The sequence below is a fragment of the Pelodiscus sinensis genome, chromosome 8 (genome assembly GCF_049634645.1).
Source record: "Pelodiscus sinensis isolate JC-2024 chromosome 8, ASM4963464v1, whole genome shotgun sequence".
Lineage (NCBI taxonomy): Eukaryota > Metazoa > Chordata > Testudines > Trionychidae > Pelodiscus > Pelodiscus sinensis.
The window spans coordinates 71394390-71418182 of record NC_134718.1 but is presented as its reverse complement, the minus strand read 5'-3'; the positions used below and the strand labels follow the sequence as shown (position 1 = coordinate 71418182).

Here is a 23793-nt window from a genome sequence, read left to right as displayed (position 1 = left end):
GCAGCAATGGACAGCTTAAGGCTGGTGAGTGGGCTGCATAAGTGGCCTTCCTTCATCTCAGCAGGCCACAAGATAGTTGTAAGCAAGACAGTCTCCCGGGATAGGGTACGTTTTGCTGCTTGCACTTGTGTAGCTAGAACACGCGGCGTGTGCTGACAGAACCACAGCAGCGCTTCGATTGGAGCATGCGGCTCTGCAGTCAATATTATGTGCAATCAGCACGCCCCTTAGTTCACATGCCCTTGCTTTACGCATGTGTCACTTTTGTGATACCAGTAGGAAAAACCCCAGAGGGACGGAAACCAGCAGAATTGAAAACCCTCCATGCAGGCAGCACTAAACAAAATGTCTTGCGGGCCACACACAGAACTCCTATGAGCCGCATGTGGTCCGCAGGCGGCCCACCACTGAATTAGCAGCTCTTTAAAATGAACTCGTTCTCAGATCCTTGGCAAGGTTTCGGTTAGAATCATTCCACTCCACCCAGGCTAAAAACTATAACTTTGTTTTATCTCCAACCAAAGCTTTGCCCTGGCCTAGACCTTTGCTTTGGCTTCCTGATTCCAGCAAATAAACTCTCCAGAGGCCATTTTGGTTCAGGATCACAATCTAGTAAGATAATTAATATCTTCAGGAAGGAGTGCAGTGCTAATTATGAGTCAATCTCTAGCTGGCAGGACTTCCATCTGCTGCTGAGAGAAGGCTTTCAGGAGCTTAATGACTCCTGGGTGAAAACAATCAGGTAAAACCAAACAAACTAGGAAAAGTTCTCTCGTTAGAATTATCAGCAAGAAACAATGAAAAAGTGGCCAGGGAGCTTCCTGAGGAATGGAGACAAGATTTGTGTTTGGAGTTGTCTGAATGGCCCCCGCCCCTCGCACGTAACTCTGGCTTATTCTTACCTAATTATAAGGCCATTTCCCAGGTAGCATTTGAAAGCTTAGAAAGCTGTTCTCACATCCACTGGAGGTAATAAAATAGAACGACATTCTGCTTCCTTCCGTGCAAACAAAAGCACCATGTGGTGCTGGAAATCAAATATGGCACTTACTCTTTGGGGGGGTTAATGTCCTCTGGTCGAGCCTCAAAGAACCTAAAGACTTCGTCACACTGTGAAATGTGAGGAGGAAGCCTGACGAGTGCCTGTAAAAGAAAGGAGGGAGGGGAGAGGAAAGCATTTAGAGAAATCACGTTGTGAAACGGGTCCTGAAATGTACAACCAAGAGGCAAGAAAGAACAATGCAAAATTCTGGATCAAGTCAATTCTGGATCAACATTAGAAGAGCAGAGGAAACAAATAAGAAAACCTCACACCTAGGTGCTTCCTGGAAAAGAAAGCGTGTGGCAAATGGCTTATTGTTTGCGCCTAAACAGAGGGGCTGCAGAGGGCTAGATTGGTTTGGGAATATGGGGCAAAATTCTATTCTAGCTACTCGTGTGCAAATCCGTCTTTCTTATCATGTGAATTCTTTGGGGCAGGGACCATCTTCTTCTTGTGTCTGTACAGCCCTTAGCATAGCAGGGTCCTGGCTGCTAAGTATAAATAAATCATCATCATCATCCCTAAACTTCAAATTCAGAACATGCTAATACAGTGGAGTAATTTGCTCCAGAAGCCCTCTCTTTTGTGGCATCTTAGTAGTGAATGCAGGACATGTGAACACATTTCCTAGCAAGTAAAGAGGGGGGAGAAAAAACAACACGTTACCCACCTTTGCCTTGCTGTTGTTCTTTGAGATGTGTTGCTCATGTCCATTCCACTCTATGTGTGCGCGTACCCACCTGCACCATTTTTGGAGATTTCTGCCGTAGCAGTATCTGTAGGGCTGCCGTGTGGCACCCTCTGCAGTGCCAGGCTCATGCAGTGGTATATCAAATGCCACTGAAACTTCACCTCCTCCGTTTCTTGTTTCCGGCAGCTCAGACAGAGAGGCCGGGGGGTGGGTTTGCAATGGGGATGACCAACACCTCTCGAAGTTATAAAAAGGTAGGTAACCGTTTTTTTTGGATGCCTGCTCATGTCAATTCCATTCTAGGTGACTCACAAGCAGTGTTGATAGAAGACGTCTCGGAGTTCACAGCTTGGCAGCTTGCAGTACTGGTCTACAAAGCCAGCATCAGCCTGGGCCTGCTGAGGAAGCACGTGCTGGGATATAAAGGTATGTAACAATGATCAGGTGGCCGCCCTCTAGATATCCTGAATTGGGACTTGGGCCAAAAAGGCGGTCGACGGGGCCTGCACTCTGGTAGAGTAGGTCGTGACAATTGCTGGGGCAGCACTTTTGCTTGATCATAGCAGAAGCGAATGCTGGCAATGATCCAGGAAGACATTATTTGCGTGGACTATGGGAGCATGCGTCCTTTAAACAGAGGGCAGCACACCAGTCCCACGAATCCAGGGATGGAATGATGGAGGTCAGGGGAGACCATGCGAAACTTCAACTTTTTGACAGACTTGTTAGGGAAATGCAGGTCTAGAAAAGGTCTGAGGCCCCTCTTGATTTCGGAATTAGGGACTAGCAGTTGCAGAATTATCTTCCTTCCATGGTTCACTGAACCCACTCCACTGCCCCTAGGGGCAGGAGTTTTTCGAACTCCTGAATGAGGAGATGCTCATGAGAAGCGTCCCCGAAGAGGGGCAGAGAAGGAAGTCCAAGGGTTGGTCGGCTATAAATTGCAGGATACAGCCTGACAAAACTGGGTTGAGCACCCAGCAATCGGAGATCCTACGGGAGCAGGCTGACCAGAATAGGCAGAGGCAGTAGAGGCAGATGAGGAGTGGATCTAGTATAGTGATTGGGGTGTGATCCTCGGTGCCTCCTCAAAAGGCCTGTGTTCAATTGCCTTGGTCCCTGGACCATGCGGGGCAGCTGGATGAGATGTCTACGGCTGGTGGTGTTCAAAACCCCTATATTTGTCTTTCTTTTTGTAGCAGCTGAACTGAGGGGAACCCCAAGATCTAGATCATAGTGGAAGTGAGGGGGTGGGGAATGAATGGCTTCCTATGCTGCTGAGGAGTATGCAGGCCCAAGGAGCAGAGTGTGGCCTTGGAGTCTTTAAGGCCACTGAGCCTTGCATCCATCAGCCCCTTTCTCTCTGAAGTACTTTGCATCTCTGGGGACAGCCCGGAGGTCTACAACTGGGAGCTGGGGTACAGGGCTGTCACAGAGGAGACCACCCTGGATGCCGAGTCTGTGCTGCCCATGGGTTCCAGTTTTGCCACTGCACAGGCCGCTGCCCTTGACCCCGTGCTGGTGCTGCAGGTGCCTTGTCAGTTCCTAGCTAGGAGATGATTCACCCTCCTTTATGGGGGAAGGGCTGAGCTGGCCCTCGGACCCATACCAGTGCCCTTCCTGGAGGAGCTGTCGAAGCCTGAGTTTGTTGATTGACCCTCACTGGTGACTGGTAGGAGAAGGGGCGGGCCTATGACTTCCTACAGAACAGTCCTGGGGCCCCAGTGACCTGTGCTGAAACTAGGAATGGTCCCGTACTGAGGGGACCGACGCCTGGGGGATCTGTGAGACTATAGCCATCTCTGGTGGGAGGACTGTAGGTACCAAGAGTACAGGGGATCGGTGTCAGAGGCGGGTCCCTGGCTGGGCCAGGGGGTCTGATCACAGTGGTACCCCCGAAAGCCTCTGTGGCAGGCATAAGACCTAATTCATGTCCTTTGCCTGAACTTCCCTTCTAGTGCGGTGCTTGTGAACCAGTCGACTTAGACCGCTTCCTCCATACCAGTCGGGGGAATGGCGCTGGGTGGATTCTAGTGCATGCCAACAACGAAGTACCAGGCAAGGCATCTGAGCGCGAGGGCTCCGGTGCCCGTCTCAGAGCAACCTCCATGAGGAGGGCCCTCAATACGACCTCCCTCACTTTTTTAGCCTGGGGATGAATGTTTTTGCAGAGCCAACATTTGTCTTTTGCACGGGACTGCCCCTGGCACTTCAAACAGCGATCATGAGGGATCAGGAACGGGCATCAGCTGGCTGCACTCAGGACAACGCTTGAAGTCTGGGGAACAAGACGTGCCCTGCTCCAGCACATGAAACACTTAACAGCTAAACAATCAACCAAACAAAGAAGGAGAACAATCTAAACAGTGAAGAACTGCTAATGTTCTTGCTAAGCAAGACCAGGCCGGGAGATAAGAAGGGTGTGAGAGGGCGGAGGGATGGCGCTGCCTGATATACCGCCGCATGCGCACGGCACTCCAGAGGGCACCACAGACAGCCCTCTGGATACCGCTACGGCTAAAGCTACATGGGGGTGTGCACGTACCTAGAATGGAATCGACATGAGCAAGCACTCGAAGAAGAAAGAACGTGATTAACTGTCTGGAGAGACAGGCAGAGAGCATGTTTCTGCTCTACAAAGGAGCCCTCACTGCAATGTATCATGGCTAATGCACTCAGTAAGTCAGCGGTTTTCAAACTACAGGTCATGACCCAGCACTGGGGGGTGGAATGTCGGGCGCTGGGTCTTGGTGCTGCAGGGGGACCAGGTGAGCAGTGGGGGGGGCTGAGGCAGCTCCCTGTCTGTCCTGGCGCCGCACACTGTGCTGTGCCCTAGAAGCGGGCAGCAACAGACCTGGCTCCTCGGGGGCACACAGGGCTCTGTGCACTGCCCCCGCCCTGAGCACTAGCTCTGCACTCCCGTTGGCTGGGAACCTGCTGGCGGCTGCTTCTGGGGGCAGCATGGTCTGAGGTGCCAGGAGAGGCAGGAAGCTGCCTTAGCCCCCCCTGCTGCTCTGCTGACCAGGAACCAATTTATGTTGGCGCATGGGCATCAACAATTTTCTTCAACTGTGTCATGAGAAAAAAAAGTTTGAAAACCGGTGGTGTAAGAGACTGATATGCAGTGCGCACTGTGCTCAACAATAATAAACACAATGTGAAGGATAATGTCTATTATTTTTAAGTCTGTTGGAAACTAAGCATTCAAGTAGATAAGACAAGCACATCTTGTAACGGCCCAAAATGTTTTCGGCATTTGCTCTCTAGGTTCCTTGCTTTGGGACTGTCAGAGAAGCTCGAATATTCATCCACAATGTGAGAGGCAGCAGAGAAGAAAGAATCAGATTATTGATCTGTTTGCACACGATTCAGAGATTTACAGCAGGAAGCGAACTGCAGAAGGGGAAGGGAGGGTTGGGATTAACTTGCTCTTTTGCGGAGGCATGTCAGAAGCAGGCTGGGAGAACAGTTAAATATAGTCAAAGCTTCTCAGAGGAGCCGCAAACCTGTTCAACAGAATGCGATTACCTGGCTCTTAAGTCAGGCGAAAATAGGGTAAAGGACCTCAGCGCTCTTCCAGATAATCTTGAAAGACAGATGAAAAATCGCACTAGTACTAAATCACAGATATGGCTGGGTGAACTGGGCTTGACTAATCTCACGACAGAGCGATTTACCTTGGCCAGATACACATACAAAACAGGAGCAGGCAGTGCAATTCAGTTAGCTGTGTTGTTCTGTGTCTAACCAAATTTCCAGAAGAGCTGGAACTGGTTCCTATGCCATTGCAGTAGGGGAAGAAAGGCCCCTTGAATTCACTGGGATTTGTGCTCAAATCATTTAGGTGCTTCTGAAAGTCTAACTCCCAAACGTATGTTCCTGTTCTGGGAAATCTTGGGACATCCACATAGAAAACCATTGGCGCTCTCTACACTTACGTGGGAAACTTCTAAAGCACCAGCCCCGCTGAAATTCATTTCTTGAAACTACAGCTCTGACCCTGCACTTGTTTTCATGTCCAAAATTCCTACAGAAATCAACAGGAGTCTGGGGTGCACCAAGCTTAGAATCCGGACCCAGCTGGTATCTCCCAGAATACACCTCTGCTGGAAATGCTAATGGGGTCTGAAAGCTATGTTGGGGCCACTGAGGACTTGGAGGCTATAGCAGCACGAGCAATGCATTGTTCCGCCCGATACAGAGCTCCCTCGGGCACACAAACAACGCACCAACCATTAGCCACACAAGTCTAATGAGATCCAAGACAGTTAACAAAGAGCGCATTAAGGAGAAAACCTCACATTTTGACGGCAGCAGAAAGAGTGCAGCAGTTTGAGGAAGAGAGTCAGTCCCAGGGCAAAGACCCATCCGAGCAAAGGAAGGACTGCAGGACAGGGTCAAGGAAAGGAGGGCATTCCAGATAGAGAAAGAAAGAGAGGAAAACAGATGGCAAAAGGATGAAAACAATGGGGAAGTGGCCAAGAGTTGGAAATGGGAGGAAAATACGTCATTAGAAGCAGCAAGACTGCAACCCGGTGAAGGATTTGCACCGGAAAGAGAAAAGATAAAAATGCTAACACGTGGAATTCAGCTCTTCACACTTGCAGAATGTTAGCAGCAATAACATGTTTATCCGTGCGGAGTACTTAAAGCAGTCACGAGCAACTAGTACCTCTCGCACAGAGCCATATGCCTCCAGAAAAAGGTGTTTATGGCTTTATTTCAACATGCAATTTTCTCGGTAGAAAGTGGTTCCAGAGAAATCTCATAGAACAGTAGCCATTATCAGAAAGCGTATCAGAAGTGATGCAGCATCTGCCAGTTCATATCCAGTTGCTCTTCAGTTTTAACGGCTTTTGGCAAATGTTAATATTCAGTGCTGGGAAATACTGCACTGGTGCCATCAGCGTGCATGGTGCTGCATGTTAGATGCAGCATGTGAAGGAAAGCACAGATCCATGCCCACGGGAGTTTATCGTCTGCAGGCAGAGGGACTGCAATTCAACATGTATAACTGCAAATAAATCACAGGAGGGAAAGTTTGTGTTACAGTCAAAATGTTCCTTGAAATATGTGTCTGTATATGTGTGTGTGTGTGTATATATATATATATGCACACACAAATATGTGCATGTACAGATATATACACTTACTAATATACACACAAATCAGGAAGTAAAATCACATTTAAAAAGTTAACCAACTAAGTGCCACATTATGTTTAAGTGGTTAACTGGGATCCCGCAGGCAGGAAACTGCTCCAGCCGCCCGGCAAGGCCACATCCCTACACACAAATGTATCCTATATACATTTGGATGCATGTGTATGTGTGCCTATATCTATATCTATATCTATACAATAACATATTACTGATGCTGCTAGCAGGCTGCTCTGCACGTCCCATTATAAGAGCCTGTTTTCAATTGTGTATAATTTTTCAATCTTTAATTATTCAGGCTAAAATTTTCCATACTGGGTGTCTGTCTTTGGCTGAATTTTTTTGTAAAGTTTCAGCAAAAATGGTTCCGCTGTTTCTCAGAATGAGGTGATAGTTTTGCCTTGATTTAAAAAAAATGCTTGCCACTGTTTCATGGAGAATTTCAAGCACCTCTATACTTTGGAGCCAGGGCTTGAAATTTGGCAAGGTGGCCATTCTTGTATCAGGAATGAGCCTTGTAAAAATTCACCTAGATCTGTTCAAAACACATGCCTGTAAAAATTGCTGTTTGCACATGCTCAGTAGAGTGTGGCAATTAAATTCCCCAGGGATTCCACCTGCACTGAGCATGCTCCATCCCTGCAGAGTTCCTAAATGCTAAATGGACTGCGTAGGCACCATCCCCACAGAGTAACTGAGGGGCTGATCAGGACGTTCTTTCCAATTACTGCTAAGCTCAGAGGAAAATTGAGCTTTTATTACTCCCCCTGCTGGTTTCCAGGCAGCATGGAGTAGAAGCTACCAGACTTGAATGCAGAAAGGACAAGAGCGGGATTGAGTTCCTTTTTTAGCGCAAATGGCAGCTCTCTCTTCTGTGGACCTAATGGTTCCAGCTCAAATGAGGACTCATGTGAGTGGCAATATGATTCCATACAAGGAAATGTATTTTTTTCAGTTTTCTTTTTCCATTAAAAGAACATTAAAATAGCAAGTCAAGAACTCTTATGTATATGCAGGAACAGTAGTAGTAGTCGTAGATCTAAATTTTCTGATTTAAAAAATGACTAAAATTAAAGATAAATTCTAGAACTTTCTCATGAAAGCATGACATATTTTATCTAATTATTATTAATTTTTCATTTGTCCCTGCACTAGACACAAACATAAAGGCTGTGTCTACACTGGCATGAATTTCCGGAAATGCTTAAAACGGAATACTATTCCATTTTCAGTTTTTCCGGAAAAGGAGTGTCTACATTGGCAGGCTGCTTTTCCGGAAAAGCCCTTTTCCGGAAAAGCGTCTGTGGCCAATGTAAATGCGCTTTTCCGGAAAAGACTACTGGGCTGTCTACACTGGCCCTTTTCCGGAACAGTGTTCCGGAATAAGGACTTATGCCCGAGCGGGAGCAGAATAGTTTTTCCGGAATAACGGCTGATTTTGTACAGTAGAGCGTCGTTGCTTTTCCGGAAATTCAAGGGCCAGTGTAGACAGCTCGCAGCTTATTCCGGAAAAGCGGCTGATTTTCCGGAATAAGTGGCCCAGTGTAGACACAGCCAAAGAGTCATATGTGTAAGCATTAGCAAAATCATGGTCAAAAGACTGACAGAGAACAGAGAGGATGGACAAACAGAAGGTAACTTTCTTTTTTTTTTTTAAATTGTGATCTCACAATATGGGGACAATGTGCAACAAAGAAGAACAGCAATTTCTCACTTGGAGCTGCCAGTATTTAGCCCCTTTGAAATTACCCACTTTTCCTTAGGTGTGAAAACAGAAGACTTAAATCCTCCAATTTAGGAAAGTACTCATTTTGTTTACTTAAATCCATTCCTAGTCAGGTTAGCTCCAACACATGTACTTTTTAAGCACTTGCTTAAGTGAGTGTGGGAAACTGAGGCAGGTGACATTTGACACCCAAGCCTGAAGATGTTGACCTGAGTTTTTCAGAGGGGTTGAACAAGGAAAGCATGGTGGTTTTATGAGCCACAACTCAGAGGTGATTCCATGCATAAGGCACAGTGTGTATCAGACACATGCTTACCAAGAGATATATTTTGGCCAGTTTAGAAGTCTTGGAAGTTTATACGTCTTATTAAATAAAATGCTCCCCCTTTCCCCAGCAGAACAAGAATATGAAGTTGCTCTTTATTTTAAACTGGCAAAAGATCGTCAGATGCAAGAAGGGAATTGGTTCAGATGAGCCCAGAGGAACACAAGTCACACTAAAGTAATTGAAAGTCTATGGTTAAGAGGGAAACCATCCAGAGATATCAATTCCAGTGGGCAACAAATATTTACAGACGGAGTTGCTTGGTCTGTTAGATTGCTTTCCAAATTAACCAGCAACAACACATTCAGAGAGTGGCAGTTTATGTTCATAGATGAGAAAAAAAGCACTGAAAATCTTTTCCTCTCCCGTTTTTCATTGCTTCTTAAATGCTTCTTATTCCTGTGCCAAAAATTGGCCTAATTATCACAATGCAGCTATTTCCCTGAGCTGTGATAAAGCAGTGACGTATCTCGAGTCCTTGGGAGGTCTTCTTGGTAGTGGGCAGTGTGGGAGTCCAGTGTTCTCAAGTTCAGGAGGTAAGCAGTCTTGGGGGCTGACACAGTACATTTTACAGACCTCCCTGCGCGGCAATGGCTCCACACAAATGCTCAGACATACTTTGTCTGGCTTTCATTGTTTCCGCAGACCCCACATCTCAAACACACAAACTCTCCTGCTCAGAAAGAGCTTGCAAGCCCAAATGATTTAAAAAAAAAAAAAAGACGCTGCCGCATTCTTATCACTCATTTGCTAGGGCCTCTCTGAACTTCTGCTTTCCTGGACAGGTGATACAGAGGAGTAAAGCACATCTGTCAACAATCAGTCCAAATGCTGGCCATGCTTATGCTGATTTAGCGATGCTACAGCTGGAAGCACTGGTCATAGTAAGCTAGGCCCTTTGTCTTATTTATTGATTTTAATACCCCAGGACAGATGTCCTCCAGGACAACTTCACACAATGGCAAGCCTACATCATCCCTTTTCAACACGTGATACTCAGTGGTGTCCTAATATTTTGTTCACATTAAACAAAATGTGCCTCACTTGAATCCCCGTTTAAGCTATTCTGAGGGTTGAAATGGGGCTGACATGGTGCATAAATCTTTGGTCACTCACTGAAATGGACACTTCTTCTCCATGGTTTATACGAGTTGGGATAACTGTCTGAAAAACAATACATGACAAGTCTATGGGAAAACATACGTAGCTGTAATTGCTGCTGGGAAGGAAACAGTTAATACTAGTTTATACCGTTTTATCCACAAACCCTTTTCTCTTCTGGGCATCGTGTTCTCTTACTAGTTGTTATGCTCCTGGTTCACAACTAACATTCCTGGTCAGTTTCATATTGGGGAATTCAAAGGTTATGACTACGCGACCATCCACTATCACACAGATCATATACAATGGACCACACTTATTCCGATCTATGGCAAAGACACCAGAAAAGACTCCTGCAGTCTATGTCTCAGTAAGACCTGTGCATGAAATACTGTGTCCATTGAAGTTACTGACAAAACTCTTGTTGATTTCAAAGGAGCCTTGATCTTAGTCCAGGTAGCACCCAACAAGAATCTCTTCTTCCCTCCACAAACCTTTGGCCAAAAGCCCTAATGAACTTTTGAGGCTCAAAAATGTTTACTTATCATGATTATTTTCAAACACCTCTGGACTTCCATGGTCTGGAAGTAGAAGTCCTGAAACAACATAAGACAACCATTCCTTGTATGAATGGAGGCAGGAGTAGAAGGAAATTGAGGAAAAAAAGCCATTCTTGTCAGTTTTGCAGATTCAAAATAGTTTGGCAAAAGTGCAGGTTAAAATCTGTAAAGACCTAGGTCCGGGATGAGCAACCACAAATAGTGGGTGGACCGCATGAGTGGCATGGCTGAAGCAGCTTGCGTCCCACTGGGGCTCCATCTGAGGCCCTGCATCCCTCCCACCATTCGCCCTCCCTCCCCTATGCGCCTCTGACGCACTGGGGCACCAGAACACCACACGTAACTGCTTCTCCTCCTCCCTCCCAGCACTTTTGGAGGAGCCATGAATCACATGATTCACGCTCTGTCCCTGCTCATCTCCTTCCCTTCCTGAGCTGGAACTCTGCAAACAGCTGATGCATGGCGTTCCTGCTCTGGGAGGGAGGGGGATGAGCAGGGACAGAGCGTGAATCAGGTGATTCATGGTTCCTCCAAAAGTGCTGGGGGGGGGGGGAAGGGAAGGAGTAGGAAGCGCAGGGCTCTAGTGCCCCACTGTGCAAGGACAGGGCCAGAAGGAGGTCTATGAGCCACAGATGGAGCCCCAGTAGACTGGTTACTCACCACTGCCCTGGGTGGTCTGGCACCCAGTTACTGCCTTATGCTTCTGTCCCTATGTCCTGCTGTGGGATTTACTGGTGTTGCTGTCCTGCCAGCCAATAGACTGTGTCCCTGGAAGGATCTAATGCAAATGGCAGAGTTGACTTGGCTTAGCTTGCAACTGGGTCTGGTGATCTTCAGGGCAGGGTGCACGATGAATATGTTTGATCAAGCTTTTCAGTCACCTGCAAACCATTTTAGGGGCGGGCTCTGCAGATTTTAGTTAATTTTGGTCAATTTGTAATTAATATAAAATACCGAAAGAGCACCATGAATCAATCAGTAAATTAAATGAACAGCCTCTCTTTGGAGAAACACCCAAGTTTCTCCAGCCTGAGCCATTGCATGAAATTTGCCCATTAATGTCTCAAATCTGTTCTAGCCTAAAGGAGAACCTGCTGGAAATGAAGGAGGTTCATTGTGCTCTGCTAAAAGTGAGTGACAGTCTGAGCAGACTTCTCCATGACAGGAAATACACAAGGAGAATGTTGGCTGGTGGTGATGAGAACACTTCAGTCCTAATGATCATTGCAAACGCTGTCCCTGGTATATACTATTCAGACATGGCGGGTGATGTAACCCTAACCCAGGGCTACTCTGTCTGCTTCTCAAACAATGGCAGCCCAGATAACCAGTTTCCAGATCATTGAGGGCAGAGGTCATGTCTGCACACCCCTCCTCCCGCCTGGAGAAATCGATTGACTTCTACATGGCATGCCTGTTTGCTGACCCCATGCCATTATTTCTTACTGCACGTGTCCGATGCAGTTGCTTTCTGAATAAATAACGCTGAGGACATTGCACAAGCCCACATTTTAAGAGATAGCTATTAGGCCATTATTAGTCAGACACTGCATGAACTGTTGCATAAAAAGCCTGATCTCATGAAATCAGAGTTTTTTCCACAGTTTTCTGGACTGGATGATTCGGATGACAAGGAGGTCAATGAAGCAGCATGTCTACTCGCCTTCCGCATGCCTCAGGCTTTATGGTCTCTGAGTGATTTGCACCCAGTTTGGAAAAGCAGAAGTCTGATGGGAAATATTTTCGAGAATATATATTTTCCCCTCCACCTGCCCAGCTAGCTTTTTTAAAAAGGGGAAAAAATCACAGGAAATAAAAGAGGAAGTCTGGGGTTTAGATTACGCACTTTGGTTTACACAGCTGATCCCACCTTAGAAGCTGGATACCAATTTTGCTCAGAAATACCTTTTAATGTAGCACCAGAAGATTAATGATCAACAAATCATAAAGTGAGGGATGGAAGAGGCAGACGAGGTCACCAAACCCCCTACTCTTCACTTCAATGCACTGTTACTCCCTGCAAGATATTTTCCAGGGCTTAAAAGTACTGAATCACCCACAATATACACTAAGACAACCCCAGGGTTCAGCTCCAGTAGTTAGGAATTAAATCCCCCTCTCTTTGAAATGCTCTAACAGGTGAAAGTAGGCACAGAGGTGATATCACTGGCTAGGTGTATCGGGGCCTGTGAGGGGCCATTTCAGCCTGGCACAAATGGTTTAATCTTTTAGCTCAAGAGCTCTCAAGGGCTTTATCTTTAGTTCTTCTGAGCTCCCTGGGCTGTGCTCCCTCTGTCGATAACGGTAAAGCACAAGACGAATCCTAATGCAGAAATTCCACCAGGACCAGGCAGGCAGAGCAATTTTGTCTGGTGGAACCAGAGCTCAGACTAGAATCTGAAGCCATGATGAAGAGAGCTGACGTACACTTTTGCACAGAATCCCTTCTCTGATAGCAAGATTCTTGACATAGAGGGGATGATAGAGTTAAACCTTCTGCAACATTAGACACACTGGGCACCATGCTTGAAAAAAAACCTCCCATCGTTTTGTTTGAGGATCCTGTAAGTCAAAAGGATCCTCTGTGCTCAAGTTCCCTGCCGCCCACCTCACCCCTCCGGCTGATATTTTAGGAAGAGCAATTCTCAGCTCATTGGGTTTTTTTCTCCTCTTTCTTTTCCCATTTTTTTCAAGCAGACCTGTCGGGGGAGAGGCTTTGCAGGTCTAATCTGGACAGCTCTGACTCACTAATGTCAACAAAAGGAGATTTTCAGCCCTGCATGCTCTGCAAGCCTTGGATAGCTTTGATTGATCACCTGGCAATAGTTTTCCAGCCATCACCCTGGGGTACTCATTCTTCTGTGAGGATAAAGCCCTTACCCTGCAATATTCATCAATGGGCTTCAGTCTCTTCACAGCTACGTCTCGAATATGACTCCTCCGGAACAGGATTTTACCTGAAAAGGGAATACAGAAAAAGCGGAGTTTAGGAGCATGAGCTGCACTAGGGGACCAGAGAGAAGAAATACAGTGAGGTGCTGCATGCAGAACGCCAGGCGTCAGATTCTGGGCTAAGACACGAATGTGCTGTGCTGACCTCAGCAAAGGCCTGATTTACACTACAACCTGTCGTTCAGGGGTGTGAAACGTCCTAATCTCCACTGTGGACAGTGCTAGGTCAATGGGGCTGTGTCTAGACTACATGCCTCTGTCGGCAGAGGCATGTAGATTAGACAGATCAGCAAAGGTAAATGAAGCCGCGATTTAAATGATCGCGGCTTCATTTACATTTACATGGCTGCCCCGCTGAGCCGACAAACAGCTGATCAGCTGTTTGTCGGCTTGCCGCTAGTCTGGACGTTCCCCCTGTCGACATCAAAGCCCTTTGTCGGCAGCCCCGTTATTCCTCGTGGAATGAGGTTTACCGGGGCTGCCGACAAAGGGCTTTGATGTCGACAGGGGGAACGTCCAGACTAGCGGCGAGCCGACAAACAGCTGATCAGCTCTTTGTCGGCAGCGCGACAGCCATGTAAATGTAAATGAAGCCGCGATCATTTAAATCGCGGCTTCATTTACCTTTGCTGAACAAACAAATCTACATGCCTCTGCCGACAGAGGCATGTAGTATAGACATACCCTGGGGGCTTGAGCCCCACCACCAGTGGAATGAGGATAACCATTCCTAGCTCTCGGGGCGTTTGCAAGTCTTCACTCATGTTTGTAAAAGATTTTGAAAGTTTCGGCTGGAACGTCCTACAAGGAGGCAAATCATCCTCACTCATCACCCTCACAGCTACAGACTCCACTAGTATCTGGGGTGCTTCTGCATGTACAAGATGAAACGGTTCAAACAAACGGCAATATATGTACACGCAGGCCTGTCGATGGGGGGGAGGGAAGGAAGGGAAGCAAAGAGGGGAGTTGTCCCGGGGCTGAGCGATTGTAAAACTCCAAGCCCTGTAAATCGTCACCGGAGCACCCTGTAGGGCAGTGGTCCCCAACACGGTGCCTGCAGGTGCCATGGCGTCCGCCGGGGCATTTATGTGCGCCCGCCAAAACATCTGGGACGGCCCCTGCCCCAGGTGCGCGGCACATGCGCAGTGCCAGCCCCAGGCACAGGGCATGTGGGTGGCCCCTACCCCCAGCGCGAGGCACATGCACGGTGCCTGCCCCGGGCACTCGGCACGTGCATGGCCCCGCCCCCGGACGCCCGGCACATGAGTGGCCCTGCCCCCGGACGCCCGGCACGTGAGTGGCCCCGCCCCCGGACGCCCGGCACATGAGTGGCCCCGCCCCCGGATGCCCGGCACGTGAGTGGCCCTGCCCCCGGACGCCCGGCACATGAGTGGCCCCGCCCCCGGACGCCCGGCACATGAGTGGCCCCGCCCCCGGATGCCCGGCACGTGAGTGGCCCTGCCCCCGGACGCCCGGCACATGAGTGGCCCCGCCCCCGGACGCCCGGCACGTGAGTGGCCTCGCCCCCGGATGCCCGGCACGTGAGTGGCCCCGCCCCCGGACGCCTGGCACGTGAGTGGCCCTGCCCTGGGGCACCCGGCAGCAATGAAAGGTCGGGAACCACTGCTGTAGGGTGCCTGTTCCTAGTGGGCTGGAAGGCTGGTGGAGGGCTGGCAGGATGCGCTCGCTGCCCCAGCCCTGCCCCTTCTGCCTGAGGCCACGCCCCTTCTAGGAGTGCATAGCTGCGCCTCCCTCCCCACACACACGCACACGTTGCTCAGGGACCCAGTGTAGCTGTCAACTCCCCTGTGTACATAGGGTGGGGAAAGGGTTTTTCCACTTTCCAGGAGAGATACAAACATCCCTGAGTCAGATTCCTCAGAGAGTCGCAGTGTGGTCTCTGCCTCCCTCTTTACTTCAGGGAAGAAGTAGGAGGCTCCAGCTGTATCCCCGGCACAGCCTAGCTCCCCCTCTGCACCAGTTCAGCTGTGAGGGCCAGCGCAGTGGGGGAAACCAGGGCAGCAGTCATCAAGCAACGCATGGGCCCCGGCCAAATTGGGGGACTACTGTGGCCCGGCTCCTCCTCAGGCCCCTTCTCCTACCTAGGCTGTAATCTGGATCCAGCCCATGGTAGGAGTCACCCAGGGAGCCCTGGCCGCTGTGAGGAGCCGCAAACCCCAAGGAAATGAAGATATATTGAGAGGGCAGCGCCTGGGTCGAGTCCCTGCTCCCTAGGGTCGAAGCTGATACCACTGGCGAGGTGTATCGGGGCCTGTGAGGGCCCATTTCAGCCTGGCACAAATGGTTTCATCTTCTAGCTCAAGAGATCTCAAAGGCTTTATCTTCAGCTCCTCTGAGCTCCCTGGGCTGTGCTCCCTCTGTCGATAACGGGAAAGCACAAGACGAATCCTAATGCAGGAATTCCACCAGGACCAGGCAGGCAGAGGAATTCTCTCTGGAGGAACCAGAGCTCAGACCAGAGTCTGAGGCTACGATGAAGGGCACTACCCAAGACAGGTGGAAGGTCCAGCACTCTCCCCAGTGGCTCAGACTCCTTGGGCAGCTCTTACCACAACCTGGCTCCAGCTTCTAGCTTCGCTGGAGTCATGGCCCTGGGAAAAAGAGAAGCAGGACCCTTTGGTGAGGGGAAGCTAAGGACCACCTCATCCTCCCACTAGGAAGAGGCTGGCATCACTACCAGGGGCTGATCCTGAATCCAGCATCCTAGGGTCCCTGAAAGTTCTTTGTGCCCAGTGCCCCAGTAAATCTTAATTTGCCTCTGCAGGGCATCTCCAAGGTTTCTGTCCACCTATTCTCTGCCCCCAGCAACCGCTCTCCCCTCCATGCAGACTGAAATGCAGGTAACTCATGTAGAGACAATCAGAGAGCTATCAACGGGGAACTTGACAGGCAAGCAATATGTTTAACTGCCGCAGCATAATCTCAGCCACAACAGTGTGTCTTTTCTTTTTAAGTGAAAAAACCGTAATCCTGATGTGTTTCGTGGATGGAACTTCTACAAGCAAGTGAAGCTTAAATAACCTGTTGGGTTTTGTGTTAAACTGATAAAACTAGCATGTATTGGGATGCTCTAGGAAAATGAGTTTCCCACAGAAAAAAGATGTGATGAAGCTGGTATTTTTTTGGCTTGCATGGAATATGTCTTCATATCCTTTGGGTGGTTTTCATCCTTTTTTCTCTCATGTTGAATATTTTTTTTTGAACACACTGAAACAAGACTAAAGTATATGTTCTCCTTGTGGTGGAACATATTTAGTCCACGAAGCTTTCATGTCAGACATACATGGGTTTGTTCACCAACCTCTGCTGGAAAAGTATTCCCACAGGACAATGGGGAAATGATGGGCAGTGGTTTGAAGATGATGGGGTATAGAAAACGAGGAGGCAAGGGAGTACGATCCAAAACCTAAATTCCTGAATTTCCTTCGGCCAAGCTGATAGCATCTAAGACGTTGAACAGAATTATTTACCATGACTGCTGGTAGGTGCTAAAATCCATTAGAATGCCCCCACTTTTCCCCTGATTCCTTGCAATAGGCAACCTGGGCTAGTGAGCAGGCTGCATGAGTGCCCCTCCTTTACCTCAAAGGACTGCAAGATTGTCACAACCAAGATAGTCTCCTGGGATGGGGCAGTTTTGCTAACTATGCTGTCTTTGCCCTGTCACCAACTGGCTGAGTGACACCAAGCAAATCACAACCTTATTGTGTTTGATTTTTCCCATCTGTAGAATGGGGTCAACAACATGTATCTGCGAGACTTATTTAGCGTTTACAAAACCCTCCACGAAGCTCACATTGAAAGGGGCTAGAAGGTGCAATTGTTCTATCTCCTTTTTACTTTTTTGCCTGATATCAGAGAATAAAATAGCTCCTTTATCAGCATTAGAAAAGTGTGGGTGTGGGCAAACTTTTCATTTCTTTTTGAATTTTATAAATGTACTGTGAAGAGTAAGCAAAGTTCCAGCTTTCCTGTTTTCACTCCAAGCCACAAACTGAAAGCCAGACTTGTGACCATATAAAAGCATAAAGGAACCAAAGACTTAACACACATTAAAGATCTTTTGTAAATGTGATTCAGCTCTGCTAAAAAGAGTTTACAGGGATGCCCGGTCTTGCCAACATCTTCAAAGTAACATAATAAAAGAAAGACTGAAGCATAAGAAACAAGATAAATAGAATAAGAAAGGTTATATTAAACACAGAGTACAAAAGAGACCCCCAAGATATGAAGAATCTTAATTCAGTCCTTAAATGGAAATGGAAAACATCAAGTGGATCGCAGTGTTAATGTGAAACAAGCAGCAGAAGGTGCTTTCATTTTATCTCCCAAGTTCTCTCTGTGCCACCGGAAAACACCAACAGTAGTAGTTAGAGGTTAGAACTGGGTTATAGACCTGACTTCCTGGTTACCCAGTGTTCTGAATGGTGCTAGAGTCATGGGGGGGCTGCGATGCAGCTTTCAGTACAGCAGCCACGCTAGGGCAGGGAGCAGAGGAGATGGGGATCTCCCCAAGGTTGACCAACCACTCAGATCCCGAGTTCAGAGGTGCAGAGTGGCTGCGAATGTGGGGTCCTATTCCCAAAGATCCAGGAGATCCTTGGGGACAGAAGGTCCTAGTTCTGAGGATGCAGAGGCATCACTAGGGAGCTTCATCTTCTGTAGGTGCCCTGAATGGCCCCTTTTAGCCACGGAGAATCTCCTGCCAGCGGAAGTCACGCTGCTGCCTGTGGCTCGGACTAGAACTGAGCATAAGAACGGCCAGACTGGGTCAGACCAAAGGTCCACTTAACCCAGTATCCTGTCTGCCGACAGTGGCCAATGCCAGATGCCCCAGAGGAAATAAACAGAACAGGAAATCATCAAGGGTACGTCTAGACTACCGCGTTTTGTCGACGGAAGTTTTGTCGACAGATACTGTCGACAAAACTTCCGTCGACAAAGAGCGTCCAGACACATTGAGTTCTGTCGACAAAGCAAGCTGCTTTGTCGACAGAACTCCGTAGTCTGGACGCAACGTTACAGGCAATAACACCTTCTGTCGACAGAGTTCTGTCGACAGAAGGTGTTATGCCTCGTAAAATGAGGTATACCAGCGTCGACAAAACTGCTGAGTTCTGTCGACGTTATGTCGACAGAACTCAGCGGTAGTGTAGACGCTGGTATAGTTTTGTCGACAAAAGTCCACTTTTGTCGACAAAATTAGGTAGTCTAGACACACCCCAAGTGATCCCTCCCCTCCTGCCCATTCCCAGCTTCTGACACACAGGCTAGGGCCACCATTCCTGCCCTTACTGGCTATCAGCCATTGATGGACTTTCCTTTATGAATTTATCTAGCTCTTCTTCGACCCGTTATAGTCTCGGCCTTCACAAAATCTTTTGGCAAGGAGTTCCACAGGTTGACTATGTGTTATTTGAAGAAGTACTTCCTTTCATTTGTTTTAAACCTGCTACCAATTAATTTGATTTGGTGACCCCTAGTTCTTGTGGTATGGGAAGGAGCAAATAACACTTCTTTATTCACTTCATAAAGTGAGCAGGGAGTATTTCCAGTGAGAGTTAATGGTAATTTCATTATTCCTCCCTCCTTACTGGAACCTTCCCCCTTTTGTGCATACCAAGAGCAGATGCAGTGGCTACAAGTCCCCTTTGCTCATGGAACCAGAGGGATGATCTGGTTGTAAGTCGTGGGTCTGGCCCACGAAAGCTCATCATCTAATAAACCATCTTGTTAGTCTTTAAAGTGCTACATTGTCCTGCATTTTGCTTCAACTACCCCAGACTAACACGGCTACATTTCTATCACTATTCTGTAAGTCAGATGTGAGCCATCTAATGAAGAGGCTTGACTGGTGTGACAATTCTGCTAATCCAATTATCAGATGGACATGCATGCAGCAAACAGAAAGGTGAGCAACAGGACTGGGCAAAGTGTGTGAGGCTTAGAAAACCTTGGGAGGCTGGTGGGTCCCAAGACAGGACCAAGAGCTGTGGGTAAGCCACTAGCCAACTGGCAGGGGCCAGAGGTAAGTTTTGTCAGGAGGTGGTAGACAGAGGCATTTGGCTCATATGCAAGTCACTTATTTTTGGGTAGTTTTCAGCGTCAGTAAATAAAGCCTTGGCTTATATGTGAGTGCATACAGTATATATTTCCTCTCAGGGAGGAAAAGGATTTTACTGCACCTCTTCTAAATCTGCCTATAGGGATCATCCCCCACCCCCAACACATACATTTTACAGAATGCTAAACATCTTATGAGTCTTACTACAGCCATGCTAGGCAGTGCACGATAAGCCTGTCTCTGCCTCGGATGGTAGCTCCGAGCGGACTGAGCTGTATTTCAATCACAGATGTGCCAGACTTGGACAGGGCTATGGAAGATCTGGAGCATGCATTAAAATGTACTGCTAGGATTGGGACGATGGGGAATATGCCATTTGCAGGCCCTGTACAGCTGCAGCGGCTCAGTGTCATGCCTGGGTTCCCCAGTTCAGACATTTCTGTGGAGAAACAGAGTCCTGGGAATGGTCTGGTGTGTTTCAAAACGTCCGAAGGGGAAAACTGAAGGGTCGCGTTAGAACTGTTGAATGTCTGTCATTATCAGCGTTAATGGAACCACAAGAAAAGCACACAGGGGTGGGGAGAGATAAGGCGTTCTTGATTCTGCTGGCCATTCCTACTGCTAGTCCTGTTGCTCAAGTGGAAGCATGTGCTCCAGAGCTGAAAGTTCATGGTTTGAGCCCTGATAATGGGGCACAATAAAGGAGATGAACACAGGTAAAAACAAAGAAAAAACCAAGACACCAAACTCCCTCCCCAAGGAAATTACATCGACAGACTCTATGTGAAAGGTTGGTTATTTCGGTTGCAGATGAACACTCCAAAGTGAAGAAATGCCAGGCTTATGGTTGCATGTGGAATCTTGAGTATTCTCTTCCTGGGTATGTATAGTCTTTAATTACATGACCACATACTATTTTTATTTCCACGGGACCCCTGCCCTACTCGGTGCACCGCATGGATGTTCAAGGAGGCCCCAGGAAAGCTGGTATTTCCTGGTTTTGGAGTGCTTGGCTGTGCAATCTCAATAATGTTCTTTTACTACAGTTTTTGCCCTGTGTAACATTGTACTTTGGGTATCATGGATGTTCACACGTGCCATGTAAGTAAGTCTCAGGCAGACCAGAAGCATGCTAGGGTCCCATTCACAGGAGTCCATATGGCCCTGCTCTGATTGGTAATGTTACAGCACTAAAGTAAGTGGCAGCAATACTAAAGAAAGGCCAGCCAGCATGATGTCTATAAAACCCAAGGAGTACATGGGTCATTTATTTATCGCATCCATATTAAGATGAGATTTAATGTTCCATGGAGTGGTTTCCTGACTTGGAAAGTTTAACACTTCTAGCCCAGTGGGTAGCACTGTGGGACTAGTATGGAGAGGGGAATCCACTGTAGATCAAAACCAGAAGGGCAGGGCTGAGAGAAAAGGGAACCATTACAGCCCAAAACAACTTACAGAGAGTGCTGAAAACCAGGCCCCAGACAGGTTCCTGTTTATACAGGAAATGTACAGAATGGAGCCCCTTCTATTGCAATGAATCCCATCCAGATAGCATGCTATCGCACCACAACTGCATCACAAATATGCAAAATACCTAGAGATTTTCACATACGGCCAGGAGAAAAAAAATTCCAATCCTTTTTTCGCCCTGGGAGATAGCTTTTGGATGTATATTTATCTGATGTCACTAAACCATGCTATATAGTTTTAGACTTATACAGCTTGACCTTCCTATTATACTATTTAAGGTACTTTTTGCCACAGCTTTTGATGACAGATCTATGGACACTGATTGTCCCATGCAAGGGAATTTTTCATGATGGCACTGTCATAAGGGAAGCTGTAGGGAGGCCCATAACATGAAGGAAATTAGTGCTTACTCAGCATTGTATGTGCCACTTTTTGGCCCAAGCAGAGCCACCAAACTTCAGAGAATCTTATATGAAACTCACCATCAAATAAACATGTACCCTATGCAGACAGTATGATATTTACGCAGTTAACATCAGAATCTGCAGCTGTGGAGGTCTCTTTTATGCAGTTAAACACACACACAAACACACACACACACGCACACACACACACACACACACACACCTTTTTTTTTACCTCTCTGAGGAGCTGGGAGATAAAATGTATCAGAATGTTGTCAGGCAAATAGTGATGCATTCTCAGAGTAAATTCACAGAGTATAGCCAGTTATCCTGCAGCAGTGTAAATGAGACAAAAACTTGGCCCTAACATTGCCACCACATCTCTTTCTTAGATTTACAGCTTTCCCAGTGGTAAAAGAAACCTTCTTTGGGACTGAAGTATTTTATTTTTAGGAAGCATCCTGCTCCATCTATCTCTATTTTCATTAGTGTTATGCATTGAAGAAACACAGATGTGCAAATGGGTTGGAGACACAAACTTCCTTCACACCCCCTCGCCCTTTTCAAACCGTGGCCTTTCCCTTAAAGCTCTGCAGGCAAACACTGAAGTGTCTGTTGTACACTTCACTTGTACACTGAACTGACCACAAAGCAAGCAGAGCGTGTGAAGCCGCAATGGCAGCCCTGAGATGAAAAAGACAGCAGGGGGCAGGAAAGTGATTTCACGCTTCTCCTGGAAGCGCATGCTATTGTCAGTGAGATGCAGAAAGCTGGGGGGGAGAGAGGGAAGGGAAGAAAGAGAGTCCACTAATTTTGCAACCCAGATGCAGCCTTGTCTCACGTTTACACGAGGCATCCTGGCCTCGGTGGGTCATTTCATTGATGACTTTTCCTGGAGTCAAAACACCCCAGTTAGGGACCCAACAGGGACAGCATTCCCTCCTGAAAAAGCAAGTAGGGGAAGAAGTTTCACCAATGTCCCACTGGTGATGGAAGGGGCAAAAAGCACAGTAGGAACATTTCCTGGAGTCAGAATTGTTGGCTGAGCTCAAAAGTCGAAACTGGTGCTGCAAAGTGCTTTCAACAGTTTGCGGGAATTACTAGTGAGGGGGACAGAGCCAATAAACAGTGTCAACACAGTACAAGCAATAATAATCCTAGCGTTAGATCGGGCCTGTCAGAATCGGTCTGTCTGCACAGTGCGCAAGCTGCGGTGTCAAAGCAAATCCTGGAGATGTACTAACTACAGCATGGGAGGCACAAAGTGTAAGTTGATTATTAAAAAACACGCACATACACGTGCCCTGTAGAGATACTTCCCTTTCCTAAAAGAGAGAGACGGGGAATGTATTCTCCAATGGGCAATTAAAATTGGGGGCCAGGGACAGCAGGTAAACATGGCTGAGGGATCTGAGAACAGGACTAAGGGCAAGGAACTCCTTAGCTCCTTTCTGTGTTGATGTCTGCAAACCTGGGCCTATAGTCAACAGCTGCCATGCTCTGGCCACCCAGCTCTGAAGGCAGCAGCATAAAAGGAAGGCTGGCATATATGGTACTGCATCCTTACTTCTATGCTGCTGCTGGCTTCACAGCTGGGCACCTGACCAACAGTCACTGCTTTCTGGCTGCCCAGTTCTGAAGGCAACACAGAAGTACCGGTGGCAATATCATGAGCCCCCCTGCAACTTCCTTTTGGATCAGGACCCACCCCCCATATGAAAAATGTAGTCTCCCCACTGTAAAATCTGTATAATACAGAGTAAAAGAGCACACACAAGAGACCAGACTGTATGGTCTGTGACGTGTTTTTTATGGCCATGAATTTGGTAGGGCCCTAGCCATCACTCAAAGAACCACACATTTCTAGAAATCCCTCCAGTCATGGCACCAGCTACTTCTCTTCGCCAACCAATAAGTTAGATTAGTGTGTGGTATTAAGTTCCCCTTGGTACCCCCCTGCAGCTCTGTGTGCTGGCCCCTACACTAACTCCGTAGCACCATCCTGCCATTAGACCAGGCGATTCTCCTCCCAGGGCTGGTTCCACCGCTACACTGCAGGGTATGCTAACGTGGAGAAAAACATCTGCTCCACACTAGAGCAGCTCAGCTTTCACATGGTCACAAGTCCCCAGATTCCTTCAAGAGAGCAGAAAGAGCTCATCGCACAAGGGAGCCAAAGGATGCAGAAATATTCACTTTCTTAGGGGCCACCGTAAGAGTTGAGTTTTCTTTTGTTTGGTTTTTTTGTACGTGTGGGAACCTGGGAAATTCT

General features: G+C 47.6%; 1 protein-coding gene across 3 annotated transcripts in view; it reads right to left on the bottom strand.

Annotated features, from left to right (window-relative positions):
• SH3PXD2A (SH3 and PX domains 2A) overlaps window positions 1-23793 on the bottom strand; it is a 391525-nt gene that overhangs the window by 206794 nt on the left and 160938 nt on the right. For all 3 annotated transcript variants that reach the window (XM_075935538.1, XM_075935536.1, XM_075935537.1), the window contains exons 4-5: window positions 13485-13561; window positions 1052-1143 (exon numbers count right to left, since the gene is read on the bottom strand). In XM_075935538.1, coding sequence (XP_075791653.1) covers window positions 1052-1143; window positions 13485-13561 — 169 coding nt within the window. The remainder of the gene's footprint in view (window positions 1-1051; window positions 1144-13484; window positions 13562-23793) is intronic.